Source organism: Microtus ochrogaster, chromosome 7 (genome assembly GCF_000317375.1).
Source record: "Microtus ochrogaster isolate Prairie Vole_2 chromosome 7, MicOch1.0, whole genome shotgun sequence".
Taxonomy (NCBI): Eukaryota; Metazoa; Chordata; class Mammalia; order Rodentia; family Cricetidae; genus Microtus; species Microtus ochrogaster.
In genome coordinates this window covers 14,667,380-14,685,628 of record NC_022014.1, presented here as the reverse complement: position 1 = coordinate 14,685,628, position 18,249 = coordinate 14,667,380, and the positions used below count along the sequence as shown (strand labels likewise).

Sequence of the window (18,249 nt, the reverse complement as noted above, 5' to 3'; positions counted from 1 at the left end):
TCCAGTTCCCAAGGGCTGGGATCACAGGCATGAGTCATCTCACCTGGCTCTAAACCAGACTTATTTAAAATGCTAAGTATTTCCATATTTAGAATTGATTTATTGTCAGTACTTTCAGGTCTCTAGCTAAATGAGTACTTAGTTGATGGATCCCTGGGATGAGTGATTTCTTTTGGCAGTCAGCTTTCTATCCGGAAGCCTATGCATTTTCTCTCACATTTGACAGGCCAACTGTCTATGGATCTTCTCTATCCCTTTTCATTATAATTCAGTCTCTGTCTCTTCCCCACTCCACCATCAAATCCTCATTGTCCTGCTGGTGAGTTTGTGCTTGTGTTCTCAATAGCAGAGGTCTTGCAGTACTTGTTCTGGTCTGTATCTCAATGTCCTTGTAGCTGAATACTTTACTGTTAGAGAATGATGGCATACACCTACCTTAAGAAAGCCAGGACAAGATGCTCAGTTTGAGGCCAGCATGGGATACATAGCAAGACATTTGTTTTAAAGTACATTTGAAACAAAATCAAATTATTTTCTTGCCACTGGTAACAAGTCTCTTTGCCCAAGTTCGCTCTTCAGCAAACTCAATCACAACAGAATTTGTTTCATATTGAAAGAGTTTTGAGGCTTGCAAGGAGATTATCTTGACTCAAACTATGGTTCAAATCAGCTCTACTACCCAACAATGTATATCTTTGGGCTTCCTCTCTACCCCCAAGCCTAACCCACCAGCTGCCAGCTGGCTCTCCAGTTTGCCAGCGCTAGCAGTGACAACAAAGGTATAGAAAGAAGTATAACCCTTTAGCTGTGTATTTTGTAACATCCAAATATTTTTGGTAACAGAGGTATTGTCCCTTGCTACCAGGAAATTTAATTCTTTTCATCCATGGATATATTTCTGGAGAAACATTTACACAATAATATGTGCAGCACCACTTAGAATTGTTAATTGGAGATTGAATTACTTGTCAGCTTTTAAAAATGTAGTTCTCTCAGGTCAAGGAGGATGCTAGCAGCACTGAATAGATGTACTGTTACCATTTTTCCCCTTCCCCCTTTCTCTCCTTTGCCCCTTCTATTTCATCCTCTCTCTCTTTTGTCCCTGTTAACCACTTTTTCCCTATTCCTATCTGCTTTTGCTCATATCTTTCTGCCCTCCCAATCCTTTATCAATAGCATCCCAGAATGAATTTAATACCTAGAATCATGCATGACATCCAGTGATGATGATTGCTCAGTAAATTTACCTTCTGGAGAATGGAAATGCTATGAGAAGATTGCATCAAGGACTCCACTTGTGTAGCCTGATTCTCAGGTTGGGAGGAATTTTGTGCTCCCTGTTAAAATAGTAAATGCCCTGACTCTCCAAAGATTATTAAAAAGGGAAGAAACATGCAAATTTCCTTTTTTATTATTAATTGATATGCACCATCATTATTTTCCATATTATCACATGATTGCAGATGTTTGCATATAACTCTAAAGGTCCCTAAAATAATAATATAAAAGCAATATTTTAAAAATCCAGACAAGTTGCATCAGTGAAACTTGAAAATCTCAATACCTCTACTGACACATATCCTGACAAGTAAATACTAATACACATTCAGTATTACATAGTGATTTCATTTGCACAGACCCTCACAGTGCTCTGCCACTTCAGTCAAATGTCTGGAGCACTGGGGAAAGGAAGAATGTGTTTATCTTGATCTCCAAAAAGGGATTTAAGGGTGAGAGCAGGCGGTATATTAGACTGTTTTCATTGCCTGTCAGCTGTGGTAAACCTGAGCTGTCTGCAGTGTCTCTGGATAAGCAGCAGCAGCAGCAGCAGCAGCAGCAGCCGCAGCAACAGCGGCCTTTGAATGTATGACTGCATTCATTTATAGCTCTTAGGCATTTCAGCATTTCTACAGGCTCTATAGCACCATTGGTGAAACCTTTAACAATTGCATCTCTACTAATCACTGGCTTTCATGAGATACTTTAATTCTTAGGTCTGCCAGCTACAGTAAGTGGAGCATTCAATGAAGCTTAAGTATATAGCAAGACTGCATAAAGATCCTCTTTGCTCTCAGATTTAACCTTTTGGTTCTGTGGCCTGGGCACTCCTAAGCAAAGGACCCTGGAATGGTGCTTTTCTTATTCCATAGAGCTACTTTGGCCACTTAGAACTAGAGGACAAAGGTGGTCTCAGGAATGCCCTTTGGAATGTCACTTGTGTTTAATGGTGGTAGATGCTTGTTAGACAAATAAATTAGAAGATTGTCTCATGTAGTAGAAAATGTAAGGGGAGTGATTCAAGAACCACAAACATTGCAAGGAATTTGACTAATACAGATATGCCTCTATCAAAGTTTAAATAAGTGACAAATGAAGCTACCTGCTTGATGAAAATACGATGACAGAACACTGTTGACCCACAGCTTTTTCTCAAGGGTTGTAGGCCTACATATTGAGAAAAACAGTGATTTCTTGTGGGTGCTTTTTATTTTTTTAGTTGCCAGTAGGACTTTTGTGGCTATCCCTGCATAATCATTTCAGAGTTAGGCAGAATAGAATCTGTCCTAGCCTAGATTTTGCTTCCTTGGTTGGAGCTTTCATTGTAAGTATTCTGAAATCATTAAAACCACTTGAGTCAGCAATGACCCCTACAAATCAGTAGCTATTATGAGAGCTCTCATCTCACTGGTGCATACTCGAAACCTACAGGCAGCTGAAGATAACCAGGGGTATGCTTTTCTCTTGATTGTTGAGTAACTGTGATTGTTGCTGTTTGTTTGTAGTTAAGGAAGGGCTTCAATTCTGTGTTTCCATATCTACCCCACCCCCATTACCCAAAGCTAACACTGATCAGAAAGGGTTCTTCGGATGCTCGGTTAGTCTGTCCTATTATTTCTCTTTTATTAATAAATTAAATGAATTTTCTCAGATAGTAAGCATTTGTTAGTACAGTTGTTGTGAGCTCTACGGTTTCTTTGGAACCCAGAGGAAAAGAAATGTAGAAATGCTGCTTTTCTGAACATTTCTAAAGCATCAGAGCTTGAGTGAGAAGACGTACTAAGTTACTGAGTCTTGCTCCTACTTTGAAAATGCAGAATTAGGGTTCAAAGAATTGTGTGCTGGGTTAAAAATAACAATTAGTATAGAATTAAAAATTAACAATTAGTATAGTAAGTGGCTGGGAGTTGCCTGGTTCTGGATGTCCTCTTCAACTCATTGAAAAGAGGATAAAGACATTTAAGACGATGCACTTAACGCAGCTGTTCTTGGTTGGCTTAGGTTCCTTTTGTCTGAGCTTGGTCCTTCATTAGCTCATTGCTAGTTTCGTAACTGCCCAGTGTTCTTATAATTAGACATCATTAAGTATTAGAAGTTGGACTAAAAATGTTTCTAAACAGAAAATACCTCTTTCCTATGCAACAGGGAATATCTGGCTCCTGACATAAATTGTGAATATCAGATATTCAGGGTCAGCACAGTGTCTCCTTTTTATTTCATTTCTCCTTTCCAATTTTATTTTAATAATTAAAAATACTGCTGATCACACTGAATGACTTCTAGCAGAGAAGCAGTCTGTCCCAGAAGGACCAGTTGTGGGCCATCGGGTTTATGACAGCCATAAAATCAGAGTCAGATCAGAGCGTGGCCTCCCTGAATGACGGGCCTTCTGCCTCCACCAGAGTCCCCTATCAACTGACTGCTTTAGAAATTTGTAGTGGTCTGGTTTTTTGTTCTGTTTTGTTTCCTGGTGAATGTGCAAGAATATGTGTGCACGCACGCTTAAAGATATAAATGAAACAGGTATGTAATGCCCTCTGCCTGTTAGAAAGACTAAAGCCATAAAAATAACAAACGGCATGTATTTGCTAGAATGTCAAAGTTATGAGTTTATTTTGTAATGATGTGCTCTTGCCTTCATGAGGTAAACTGGCCGTGGCGGAGGTGTTATTAGTAATATGGACTCAGTGGAGCAGAAAGCCAAGTGACCGAGAGATCAGTGTATCAGTCAGAGAGAGGGCAAATGGAAAGAGACAGCAGGAGAATGAGAAAAGAGCTGCAGTGCCTGGGCTAAGATTAAAGACAGACTGAGAGGAGGATGGCAGCCCACTGGTCAGATATGGTCTCCCCTGTTCACCGGCTCCTTCAAAGGAGCTGCCAGCATGTTACTTGGCTTAGGGCTGCCTGGAAAGGCTTGTTCCCTGTGCTTTCTTATCAAGGAAAGCAGTAATCGGAGAGCAATTTTGCTCTCTATATTCTTTTCAGAAAACTCGCTATGCCTTTCCTAGCTGAAGTTAAATGGTACTAAAGCCAGCAGGATCACAGTGAGGTTATTATTTTGGTCACCAACTTGCTCAGTCTTTGGAAGGTCTTGATGTAGGGGGCTGACCCAACATGCAGAGGAACCCTTCCAAGCCGCTAATAAGAAAGGGCCAATTGAAAATATATAGGCAGAGTTTGTTGGCCCTTAATTTGTTTAGGTTCTCCCAAGAGGCTAAAATGAATAAAAGTTAGTAGGAAAAAAATTTTTATGTTGTTTTTTAAAAGAGAAGAGAGTGAACAAAAAAGAGAACATACAGTGAGCACTCCACAACTGTTTAGCGCTCTCCAGGGCTACCCTAGATGACTGGCAATTACTACACACTCAGCAGTTTGCAATAGTCAGTGATCAGGCCGCCTGACTTCCATCTGCTGGGTCAGAAAACCTCCCTCCCTGGAAGAAATTATTAACCAATCTTCAGGAAGAAATGAAACCCTACAATTTCCAAGTCCAAGAATATTTTTCTTTTTTTTTCTTCTTTAAAGGAAACTTTGTAGTTTCTGTTTGCAAGTGCCCCCAACCTGACAAGGGTAAAGTCCTCCAGAGACACTGGGGTGAGGCCTCAGAGGGAAACAGGCTTGGGAAATAAATCACAGCCTCACACCCAGCACACAAAGAGACTGGAGTCTTAGGGGGTTTGTTGTGTGTCATGAACTGCTTCAGGATTTTGTCTGGTTTAGTGATGGGGGAGGGAGATAGTATGCCAACTTTAAAAATCAGATATAAGGAAAAAGCTAATCCTTTAGAAAAATGAGGCACCAACCCCATAGCATTTCTTCAATATACACTCCGTGTGTGTGTGTGTGTGTGTGTGTGTGTGTGTGTGTGTGTGTGTGTGTGTACGTACATATAACTCTACCAGACCTGTATGTGAAGATGTAGCCAGTGCCCCAGGGTTTACCCAGCCTACCTACCATAATTTCAGCTCAGAGTTAAAGTCCACTGCACATGCCTGTGGTGGCTTCTAGAAAGGGAGAGCTTGATGGTTTTAAAACTGCAACAGTGTATGTAATTGTTAAAGATCTTTTTGTGTTTTAAGAAAGGAAATCCTGGAAGTCCCTCTGAGCAGGGCACAGAAAATGGGGTTATTTTTGTCTGGTGGAGGAAAGAAAAAAAACACATTTTAGTGAGAATTAGGAAAGAATATACATTGTTATATCTGTAGAAACAAATGTCTTTTTACTTGCTCGTTTGTCTAGGTCCTTGGTCGGGAAGTGTATACCTCCAACAATCAGCTTGGGGGCATCCAGATCATGCACAACAACGGGGTCACCCACTCTACTGTTTGTGATGACTTTGAGGGGGTTTTCACAGTCTTACAATGGCTGTCATACATGCCCAAGGTGAGCCCTTCCCTCCATTTCTGCCACGGCTTAATGTGTTTGATATATCCTATTGAATAATTTTTAATGAAGTTTTTCTCTGAAACCTGTATATTTCTTTTTCTTGAAGCTGTCTTTTACCTTCTACCTTTAGAATACCTTTGGATCTCACTAAGCCCCGCTGTTTTCTAGCAACAGATATGTTCATGGCATATATATGTTCACATGCCCAAATACTAAGACTTCCTCATCCCTAAGAGTTTCCTTCCTGTTGTAGCCATTTTTGCTCCAGGAGCTTGCTTCTCAAAGAGCAAGGGCACAGTGGTCACAATGCACCACTGTGTGTCAGGCTTTTAAATGAGAATTGGGAACTGTGTATGTTCCTTGACACATAATGTATGCTTCAGCTTCGATGATCAGGACCGATGGCTGTAGTTCTGTAGTGGGCCTTGCTGCCTCTGTCTGGAGCTGTTGCACTGAGTTGAGGTATAAGACTGACATTGCTGATGGGTATGATCTTTCTCTCCTGGTCTTTCTTTAGAGCGTGCATAGTTCAGTTCCTCTCCTGAATTCCAAGGATCCTATAGATAGAATCATCGAGTTCGTTCCCACAAAGGCCCCATATGATCCTCGGTGGATGCTGGCAGGCCGTCCTCACCCAAGTACGTATATGTTTAAGGACCTCATGGTATTCTGGTTATCAGGCTCTAGCTAGGCACTGTCCAACCCCAGCACAAAAGCATATTACTAAGAAATTGCTGCTAAATACCTAGAAATAAAGAAAATGTATGAAGAAAATGTTAAAAAAAAAAAACCAAAATCTTTGTGAGCAAACAGGAAAAAAAGTGAGCTTTATTATTCACTCATTTAGTCATAGCTGGTGTAGCCACCAATACATACCTTCTTTTACTAAGGAACTTAGTGAGTTAAAAGGCTTAATTTGGTATAAGTGATAAAATTACGGTCTTAAAAGGACTAGGAATTCTTTTTGTTAGGGTGGACGTGGGGATTCTGAGGAATCAATCCCAGAGCCTCATTTGTGCTAGATAAGCACTTTGTCACTAAGCTACATCCACGACTAAGGACCAGACTCTGGCCAACTAGTGTCTAAAAAGAGCATTGAGTCAGCTATAAGTGTACATGCCTACAGTCTTAGCACTTGGGAGGCTGAGGCACAAGGATCACCAGCAGTATAAAGCTAGCTTGGGCTACATAGTGATTCAGATAGCCTTAGATGCATAGCTAAACCATGTTTCCAAAACAAAAGGTGGGAGAAGACAGATTAATGGAGTAACCTTGAGAAAATGTCTCTATACCTTAAATGTAGAATTCAGCTGTACTCTTCTGAGCAAACTTTTGCTGACTACCACCCTCATATTCTTCTTATGATACTGGTTACAACAGTATTGATAGTAAAATGCTTTTTTTTAAAAAAAAATATTTATTTATTTATTTATTTATTTATTTATTTATTTATTTATTACGTATACAATATTATGTCTGTGTGTGTGTCTGCAGGCCAGAAGAGGGCACCAGACCTCATTACAGATGGTTGTGAGCCACCATGTGGTTGTTGGGAATTGAACTCAGGACCTTTGGAAGAGCAGGCGATGCTCTTAACCACTGAGCCATCTCTCCAGCCCCCAGTAAAATGCTTTTTTAAATCTGGAGTTCTATCACTAGAACCTTCATTTTCAAAAGCTGGGCATGGTAGCATGTGCTTGTAGTCTCAGTGTGGGGCAGGGGTTGGGAGTGGGAGTGGGGCGGAGGTGACTTGGACAACACAGATGGATCAGTGGATCCTTAGGGCTTGCTGGCCATCCTACTTAGTGTACTATAGTTCCAGGCCAGTAGATGGCACCTGAGTGATGATGACATCTAAGGTGTCCTCTTTTCCTCACATGCCACAAAACACTACATACCTACACATACACACATACACACTGCAGAAAAAATGAATATCTCTATGTATCTAAATTTATATCAATCCACTTAGCAGTTGTAGAAAATCTCCTTTTGTAAAACCCCAAGTGGCCTGTTTTACTTTTTGTTGTTGTTGTTGTTGAGACAAGGTTTCAGTTTGTAGCCCCAGTTGGCCTGGAACTTGCTATGTAACCCAAGTTGGCTTTTATTCAAATTTTTTGCTTGAGTCTGACAACTCCTAAGATTCCAGGCATGAACCACCTCCATACCTGACCCCTATTTTGACCAAATGGTGTTAGGAAGTGTTTGTCCTTTGTTATGTGTTTATTGTTACTATTTATTTTTAAAATGCTATACATAAAAGAATGGGTTGCAGGGGCTGGAGAGATTGTTCAGCAGTTAAGATCACCAGCTGCTTTTCCAGACATGGGTTCAATTCCCAGAAACCACGTGGCAGCCCACAACCATCTGTAACTCCCATTGCAGGGGAATCAGCATGCTTTTCTGGCCTCCCTGGGCACCAGATACACACCTGGCATACAGACACACATGTGGGCAAAATACTGTACATATTAAAATAAAAAATGAATTGTAGGGGGTTGGAGAGATGGTTTAGCAGTTAAGAGCACTGGCTCTTCTTCCAGAGGTTCAATCTCTAGCACCCACATGGTGGTTCAAACCTCCTGTAACTCCAGATCCAAGGGAATCAGACACCCTGTTCTGTCCTCCTTTGGGTACCAAGCATGCACTGGTGCACAGACATACACTCAGGTAAAACACCCATACATATAAAGTAAAAAAAAATTAAAAACTGTTTAAAAGTTTGTTAAATTTAAGGATAATTGTGATTCTGCTGAAATAAGTCTTCCTTATTTATAAAGAAGATATAGTAGAGACCACTCAAGGTAGAGTCTGATGTAAAAGCACTTCCATATATACATCTTATTTTTGCAAGATCCCACTGCTACTATTTTAATGCTGGGGCTTCATCTTGATGTCTAATTGTAGATATTCTAGAAAAATTAAGAGAATTCTGTTAGTTTTAATTTATAACCACACTTTAATTTATAGCCATAACTCTTTTTTCTATGTCTTCTCTTATTTACCTTATTAAAATTGCTTTTTCTTACATAGAAAAATCACCAAAGTCATCTTTTCTCATTTTTATACATGATGTTGGTGAGAACCATAAGTCTGACATAGTGATTGGCCTTAAAAACCCAGGACTTTTCTGGGAATTAAGTGGGTCTTATCTAAACTCAGATCAAAGCTCAGTGGGTATTCTCCTGGGAAATATAGGGGAGCACCTCAGTGACATCTAGGTATACCCTGAGCTAGAGTGAGTGACATTCCTTGTGGGACCATCAAGTCCAGCTAGCATAACCAATGGTCCCTTTCCTCCTTAATCACCATGTAAGACAGGGCAGTTTTGCTGTGGGGGTACTGGAGACTGAACCCAGAGTCTTAGGCATACCAGGCAAGAATTGTAACACTTAGCTATCCTTCTAACCTGCAACTCAGGGTTTTGAAACAAGTAAATGTTCTGATTTTGAAATTAATTCTGTAGTTCCAAATCATTATTATCAAAGTAAATATCATAAAATGACCCAGGCATATAAAGTTAAAATTTCAGTGTCTTGATGAAACTAGAACCAGTCTGATTTAGAACCTTCACCAGAATTTGGGCCCTTTGCAAAGCATAATGGTATATTCATTTAATTCAGCACTTAAGAGGACGAAGCAGGAGGATTGCAAGTTCAAGTCTAGCCTGTATATGATTGTCTCAAAAAGCAAAACACCTTTGTTTCATAAGGTAAACAGAAGTACATGTGGAGATGGGCATTATCTGGGTCATTATTAATAAGACCCACAGAATAAAATGAAATTTGTGATAAGCTAAGTTTTCTAGTGTTTTGGATAATATATTTTCATTGACTCTCTAGTAATTCATCCTGCTGTCTAGGTGCAGCTAACACTCGCTCCCAAATCGAGTGACTTCAGATTTTAATTTAGTGGAAGCGTTAAAGAAAGCAGATGATTCCCTATGATAAGTTAAAGCAGATATCTTCTAGGTGAAAAGTTAAAGTCATTTATTAGAGGAGATAGTGCCGTGATATTCTTCAAACTGACGCCCAACACGAGACCAGAATCTAAACGATCGGCTTTGGGCTCACGATAGGGAGATAATTTTGAAATGGATGATCACATTTTACACTGGGGCCATAGAGGCAAGGAATGTAGAACACAGTAATTACAAGTTTAGTCTTGATAAAACACTCTCCGTCCTGTTTAAGTCAGCAGAGGTTAGCTTGCTCAGATCTCCACTTTTAATTGGTTTTGGACTTGAGGTTTTGGGGGTGGAGGGCCATGTTCAAATTAGAAGAATCACTGAGAAACTGTGAGCTGAGAGGGCAAATGAGAAAACAGTTATTTGCAGAGGCCTTTTTAAGCTCTTGGTCAAACATTCATGAGCCTGTGAGACAAAAGTTTTATCTTAAACTAAGGTAGTGAAAGTTACATGCCTTGCCAGTATATGGAGCTGGATGAAGAAGGGAAGTGATGTTATGAAGTGTGTGTATCTTTTTTTTAAGTGTACATATCTTAATCATTATGTTTCTGTTCTGTCATGGGCATGTAGTCATGGCCCTTCATGTAGAAAGATTATACTTTGTCAACCATAGATAAAGTGAGTCTGTATTGTTGCATTTCTGGCAGAGACTGAATCTCTTATTTACCTTCAAGTTTGAATCTTCATCTGATCATTAATACTTATGTTTTCATCTTCCCATTAAAAGAAAATCAGTGGAATCAAACAAAATTGTCAGGCAAGTTCTAAAATAGAAATAAGCATTTTAAAAACATCTTTAATGACTTGGCTGCCTCTTGACAAATGTTTGTGGTGTCTTGAAAAAAGCCAAGCTATTTATTTAAAAGCACACAAACTCTCTGCTAGCTGAACCCCATCGTTTAACAATAAATGATGCTTTTGCTGATAAATGACATGCAGACTAGCAAATGAAATAGAGAATGATTTCTGAAGGCAGATGGACACTCAGTTGTTTAATGCTTCCCTCTGTTATAATATGGTTAGAAACAACAAACTCCTCAAAATAAGTTCCTAAATCCCACCTTAAACTCATCGTCCCAGTGCGATGTCAACAGGTAGACTATCTTCATGCTCTTTGTTTCCTTCCTACCCCACCCCTTTTCCTTTTCCTTCACAGCCCAGAAAGGCCAATGGTTGAGTGGATTTTTTGACTATGGATCTTTCTCAGAGATTATGCAACCTTGGGCACAGACTGTGGTGGTTGGTAGAGCCAGGTAAGACCTCTTTTGTTCTGAAAACTTTTTCTTCCCAAGTAAAATTAGGGAAGGAATGGTCATAGCGTTTACCAGTGAAACGTTGTTTGGGTTTTCTAAGTATTAGATGGTAGACATAGCCAAGGTAGTCTACTGGTCCCTGTAGCTGTCCAGTGTGTCATTCTAATGATGTACTTAATCTGAAGGCTGATTTTGACAGTATTTCCTTTTTATACTTCTGCAAGAGAAACTCTTTGGGACCCACAAAGCTACACTACAATAGCCATCACCAATCAAGGCCCCCCTCACAAGACCGCTTTCTCTCAGAAGCAGACACCACATGATTTTTCCTGTACCCCAAGAGGAGTCTCTTTCTGACATCATGACTACTGACGTGACTTATAATATAGCATTGTATTAGACTAGAATCAGATTTGAGATGAAAAAAATTTTTTTAATCTGAAACAGGAGTGAGTAAAATAAGCTGGCATAGGTTGCTTGGATACCCATATTTTTCAAGTGGGAAATTGAAGTTTTTATTAAATTTTAATACCCACTCTAAGAAGTGCTTCACTCAACAGCAAGCTCTGTACAAAATAATCTGTCGTGCTTGCTATAACGAGCACCTGCCAAGGCTGATCTTAATCTAGGTCTGTGCTACAGACATGCTGCCTGAGAGACCTGCATCAGGAGCTCACCTTCCTCCAGGGGGCAATCAGTTTTTCTTATCTTGGTGAAAAGAGGCACCTGCTCAAGATTCTCCAACATGCCACATTGGCTTGAGATTTAGATGCTAGCCTTGAAAATAATTCTAGGCTTTGTGGTTCTCTCAGTACGTCAGGTCAGCATGCTTCATGCAGCCAGTGACAAGGAGCCATCAGATGGCAAATCCCACAGACAGGGCCTTCCATTGTGACACTGAATAGGAGTCATCTGAGACAGGAACTGGGAAACTAGCTGCTCATTTTCTTTCAAGTGTCAGGTCCTTTTTCTCACCCTTAGCTATAGCATCCCTATGAGAATTACTTTGTGTTGGTAAAATTCCTGCTGAGGAAGTGGAAGTGGGACATACAGCTAGTTACAGGGTCTCATGTTATATGAGAATCAACGTTTTTGTTTATTCTGTTTCATTTTTCCTGTATATAAAATACATGATAGTCTTTAAGCTTTCCAAAGTCAAACTTTTTGCTAGAGTCATTAAGATCTTCCTGTGGGATATGAGAGAACAATGTTTTACCCTTAAGATTAGAATAGGGATTACTCTGCAACCAAGACCAGTCAAGCTTGACTTTGGTTAGCTCAGGTATTGTTTATTACAACACTCACTCTGACTTTTTCCTTTCTTTCCATCTGATGAGTTCTGGGCTTCTTACTCCAAACACATACACATGCTCAGAAGTATATAAAACAAATGGAGCTAGCTTCTTTCAAAGGCAGTGGCATTTCAAGAAATAAATATAAATGTATTCTTCTGGGATTGTTACTGTAAGTGCTGCCAAAACTCATCTTTGGTATGTATGTTTGGAATATGTGTGCTATTGGCTGTAAATTGTCTTTTATTATTCCATGGCACCTTGTCCAGGGACACACTATAAAACAAGATGTAGCATCTTCATGTGCTAGCCTGATAAAATTTATATGAAGTATAATAGAAAACAGAAGTTGTTCTGAGCTGTTTTCAACTTCAATAAATAACTGTAATACTCGGATAAAGATGTTCTTTATTAGGTCACATGGGCCCTAATATATAAGTTATAAGTTACCGATTTAGGGTGGCTTTTGCAATTACAAGTTTCTTGTTGGAGTGTTAATCATTGTGAACAGAAATATTTCTGAACCCTCCTGTGTACCTCCTGCTCATTGTCTGGTTGTCTAGAGAGCTTTTGATTCTGATTCAGTGCAGGCAAGTGACAAGAGGGTAGTGGGTGGTCTCCACTCAGCTCCAGTTAGATCTCTTGTGATGGAAAGAATCCATATCCAGTAGTTGATGTAATAGCTAAAGACCATCCTTCATGGAAAAGTTTGTTACAGACACATTGTAGGGAATGAGAGTATAACTCAGCCCAGCCCCAGCCTAGAGGAAAGCAACTGGCAAAATGAAGATGGAGTCACATTTTCCAGAATAAAGGATTCACCTCACACTTGGCATCGCCCTCTTGGTTTCTCTTCCTTCTTCCCTTCATCTCTGATTAGTTCTAGGAAATCTTAATGAGGACCAATATGGGAGATTATTACTGAATATATAGGCAGAAGCTTCAAACTTCTGAATCTTAACATAGCTTTCAAATTATTTGATTCTGATATAGAATTCACCAAGATTAAGCCGGGCGGTGGTGGCGCACGCCTTTAATCCCAGCACTCGGGAGGCAGAGGCAGGCGGATCTCTGTGAGTTCGAGACCAGCCTGGTCTACAGAGCTAGTTCCAGGACAGGCTCCAAAGCTACAGAGAAACCCTGTCTCGAAAAAACCAAAAAAAAAAAAAAAAGAATTCACCAAGATTATTACTAAATATTTCTGACTGTTTTTTTCCACTGAAGGAAGGGCAGTGGTTTGTTTAACTACCATAGCTCTATTCCATACGACCAGCAGTTTCAGGCTTTGTCCCACCATGAAAGTGCTGATTAACAGCAAACTGGGAAGTTTGATTTTGTAACCACAGAAGTAGACATTGCACTAGGCTGTTGAGGCTCCCCTAATACAGCATTCAGTTTGAATTTGTCCTGTTGGGCATTTTAGAATATGAGTGACTGTGAAGGGACTTTTCCTTCATATTTGTGAAATAAATACCAACCATCAGAAGTCTCACATTTAACCCCTAGAAGCATCAAACTCACCCCTACTGCCTGCTTCCAGTTTTCCCTCAATGTTTGTGTATGAATAAAAATAAATGCCTAATTATAATAGTAACATGCATTATGTTCCGGTGTGGCTTGTTTCTCCCCCCTCACCCCCAGGTTAGGGGGAATACCTGTGGGAGTAGTTGCTGTAGAAACCCGAACCGTGGAACTCAGTATTCCAGCTGATCCTGCAAACCTTGATTCTGAAGCCAAGGTTGGTCACCTCAAATACATCTTGTGCTGTGCTTGGAGTACCTTTGTACTACAGTGCCCACAGATATATTGAGAGTATTGCAAGCCACCAGATTTTAGAGGGAAGGGTGGCAGCTAGCTTAAATTATTGCAGAACACTGTGATCACTTTCAAGATGCCTCTGGATCACTGCAAGCAGAAGTTTTATGTGAAAAGGCCTCTGTAGTGGTCTTAGTGATGCTAGAAAGCAGTCTGCTTTTGTTGGGGTACTAGTGTAGCAGAGGCAGTGAGCACTGATGCTCATCTGGTCCAGCTTCTGAACTACACCTAGGAGTGATAGCACAGTCTCCAGAAGGCCAGATGTGGAAGCAACAGCCCCCATCTTTTATTTTTCTTAAAGAAGGATTCCAGTTGGGTGGTGGTGGTGCATGCCTTTAAGCCCAGCTCTAGGAAGGCAGAGGCAGGTGGGTCTCTGTGAGTTCGAGGCCAGCCTGGCCTACAGAGCGAATTCCAGTACAGGTTCCAAAGCTACATAGAAAAACCTTGTCTCGGAAAAACAAAACAAAACAGATTATATGTGATGGCACATGTCTGTAATCCCAACACTGGGGAGGCAAAGACAGGGGAATTCTTGGGGCTTACTGACCAGCCAGCCTCACCTACTTAAGTAAATTTAAGTCAGTGAGTGACCCTGTCTCAAAAAATCAAAGTAGATGGGACCTGAGAATGACATCCATTGTTGATTCCTGGCCTTCGCGTACATGCACACATAGGTACGCACATGTTCACTCGCATGTACAAACATACATAAAAGAATAGAAAGAAAAAGATAGTAATATAATTGAGTTGCCTCTGAAAAGGGTTCCTATTACTGATTGGGAGAAGCAGTTCAACTCCTCCTTTTGTCTAAGGACTAATGTATAGTTAGGCTCCCAAGAGAAGAGTGTTTAACAGGGTTAGGGAGCCAGGATCCTTTCTTTTCACTTCAAGGATCATCCTCATGATGAACAACAGTCTTGGTTTGATCTTGAGTTTACTATTTTTAATAAACGTCATATTGATTAGCTGGGGGAGGTTCTCCTTCAAACTGTTGTTAATTGGCTCTTTTTTGACTTTCTCCTTAACAGATAATTCAGCAGGCTGGCCAAGTTTGGTTCCCAGACTCTGCATTTAAGACCTATCAGGCTATCAAGGACTTCAACCGTGAAGGGCTACCTCTAATGGTCTTTGCCAACTGGAGAGGCTTCTCTGGTGGGATGAAAGGTGACTAATGGGCTGGGAAGAAAGTGGCTGGTCTGCCCTGGGCTCCAGGGGGTATCAGTGATCACTAGGCAGAAACTAGGAGGGTGTTGGAAGAGGTTGTTGACAGAGTATAAGTAATAGAGATCCTTTGGATGTGCTAACAACTTGTCACCTGTGACCTGACATACTTTGAGATACTGGAACAATAAAATATGTCATCTAAGCTGAGCTTGGTGATTCAAGACCATCCTGATCTACAAATCAAGTTCTAGTACAGCCTGAACTATACAAAGAAACCCTGTCTCAAACATCCCCCTTTCCTCCACCTGCCAAAAACAGATAATGTCTTCTAATCTTACAAAAAAATTCCAGAATAATCTAGTATTGTGTAGGTAGGCTACTGTTGAAGATTTGGCTTTCATAGGTAGATGTTAGACTGCTCTGGTGGTCCTGGGAAATAGTGTTTCACTGGTTTCCACCCTCTTCTCTGCACATGTTCTTCATTCACATCACTCTCTGACAGGCTCCAATGACCAAGATGTGTTCAGAAATTAGCAGTAACTGGAAAAAAATGAAGAAAGTCTGTACCAGAGACTGGCCGTTCTTTGTGGCAATTTTTAGTATGTTTTATTATTATCCACCAACAGCCCTAGGCCTGTGGCTCCAGCAGATTAGACCATTAGTATGAAGGCTCTAGTCCATGCCATGGGAATTTCTTAGTGATTAGGCAGCCAGTGTCATCATTAAATAAGAACCCTCCATGAACAGCGACACTGTAGACAGTCCAAAGAGAGACAAGAAGGATTGCTTCTTATAAGGACAGACACCCACAGCTATGCAAAGGCCAGCATCTGCACCCACAGGCTGCAAGAATATGTGGGTGGGTGCATTCTTCATTCACCTCTGGATTCTAAAGGAATAGATGGGCTGGGGAAATGGAAGGAGCTGACATGCTGGAGTGATTGAGATTGCTGAGAGCGAAGAAGTGTGAAGTAATGAGCTCTCCATAGAGAGCCTGCACAAAGCTGTGAGCAGGAGCGCCTCAACTTTCTGAGAGAAGAACAGCCTGAGAGAGCTCTCCCTTGTAGGTTACTAGCTATGTGTGAGAGATAGTCATAATTTTTTTTTTTTTTTTTTGTTTTTGTTTTTGTTTTTCGAGACAGGGTTTCTCTGTGGCTTTGGAGCCTGTCCTGGAACTAGCTCTGTAGACCAGGCTGGTCTCGAACTCACAGAGATCCGCATGCCTCTGCCTCCCGAGTGCTGGGATTAAAGGCGTGCGCCACCATCGCCCGGCTCCGGCTCATAATTTTTACCTATGACATACGCTTGCCAGGCCTCATTGAGAAAATGAAAAGCTGTTATTACTGTTTTTTGCATTCATCAAAAAACCCATATTTACTAAAGAAATATCCCTTTGCCTGGAGAAGGCTTTGACTATACATACAGTTTAATGCTTATGCTTTTTAAAAGGATTTTTTAATGTGTCCATGTGTTTTGCCTATTTTATACTTATGTACACCACATGTATGCCTGCTACCTGTGGAGGCCAGAAAAGGATGTCAGATCACCTCAAACTGTAGTTAGAAATGTGTGCAAGCCAAGATGTGGGTTCTGGGAACTAAACCTAGGTTCAATGCAAGAGAAATAAATGCTCTAACCATTGAGCAATCCCTCCAGCCCCACTGATGTACTTGAATTTTGTTATTATATTTGGTTGTGGGGAGGGTGGATCAGAGGACAACTTGTGGGAATTGGTTCTCTTTTCTCATCTTACGGGTTCTAGAATTCCAGCTCAAGTTGTTAAGATGTAATAGCAAGCCCCTTTACTTACTGAATCAAGTAAAGTACCAGCCTCTTGTGTACTTTTTTTTTTTAAATATAAAGGTGAATCATCTATGAAAATACCATGAGAGCCCGGGCGATGGTGGCACATGCCTTTAATCCCAGCACTCGGGAGGCAGAGGCAGGCGGATCTCTGTGAGTTCGAGACCAGCCTGGTCTACAGAGCTAGTTCCAGGACAGGCTCCAAAGCCACAGAGAAACCCTGTCTCGAAAAAACCAAAAAAGAAAAAAAAAAAAAGAAAATACCATGAGAAAAGGAATGTATGGTTTAATCAGGTCAACCCTACATACCTTTACTGAATTCCTATGTGTAACTTTATTAGCTGTCTCTGAAGAAAGGAAGAAACTCAGAAACAGTTATTGCTTCAATGAGTCAAGAAAAACATTTCTTTGGGTAGCATGATAAAGCTGTAATATATAAGCAAAATACCAGGGTATTCAAGAGAGGATACCATGTGAATGCTGGGATGGGGGTGTTAGCACTCTTTCCATTCATACATGTGAGATCCAGTTAGCATTCAGTTTCACTTGGTCCCACTTCCTTTGCAGTATATTTTATGCTGAGACCTGAGAATTCAGTGATTTTGTTCCTTAGTGACTTCACTGCAAAGTCTAAGAATACACTCTCGTTGACACACTGACAGGGAGTCACTTGTCTGTCCTACCTTATCTAGAGGTCAGAGTTGTCATTTCTACTAAAAGCTTCAACTCTGCTGCCTGTTTTGGCATCAGTCCCTTACTGGTGGCTAAGCCCTGAAACATTAATAACAAAATTAAGATTCATTGAAGGCATTTGGGAGGCTGAGGCAGGACGATTGGCATGAGTTTGAGGCCATTCTGGGTTACTTAGCAAGTTCTCAGTATGGTGTGGAAGGGTTAATGAATCTTGCACTAGAAGCTATATTAACTGCTTTCATGTCGCTTCCTGTAATCATAACACACACCACTTCTAAGAGACATGTCAAACTGTTGTCTGCAGTTTACATGAGTTGAGGCTTGGGGTAAGTAAATCTCTTTAAGTGACTAGCTTAAAAAACGACAGAGCTGATAGAAAAATGTAGATCCATCTCTCTTTTTAAGTGTGTGTGTGTAAAATGCATATACATATAAGTACACTTGGAGTCAATTCTGTCCTTTCCATGATTTCAGGATCCAACTCTGTTGGCCAGATTTGCTCCCTGAGTGCCTTTACCCACTGAACCATCCTGCCTGCCAATCAATCTCTCTCTCTCTCTCTCTCTGTCTCTCTCTCTCTCTCTCTCTCTCTCTCTCT

General features: G+C 40.7%; 1 protein-coding gene across 6 annotated transcripts in view; it reads left to right on the top strand.

Annotated features, from left to right (window-relative positions):
- Positions 1 to 18,249, top strand: part of Acaca (acetyl-CoA carboxylase alpha) — a 282,227-nt gene that overhangs the window by 231,752 nt on the left and 32,226 nt on the right. For all 6 annotated transcript variants that reach the window (XM_026780511.1, XM_026780510.1, XM_026780514.1 and 3 more), the window contains 5 exons: positions 5,518 to 5,661; positions 6,182 to 6,302; positions 10,788 to 10,884; positions 13,818 to 13,914; positions 15,020 to 15,155. In XM_026780511.1, coding sequence (XP_026636312.1) covers positions 5,518 to 5,661; positions 6,182 to 6,302; positions 10,788 to 10,884; positions 13,818 to 13,914; positions 15,020 to 15,155 — 595 coding nt within the window. The remainder of the gene's footprint in view (positions 1 to 5,517; positions 5,662 to 6,181; positions 6,303 to 10,787; positions 10,885 to 13,817; positions 13,915 to 15,019; positions 15,156 to 18,249) is intronic.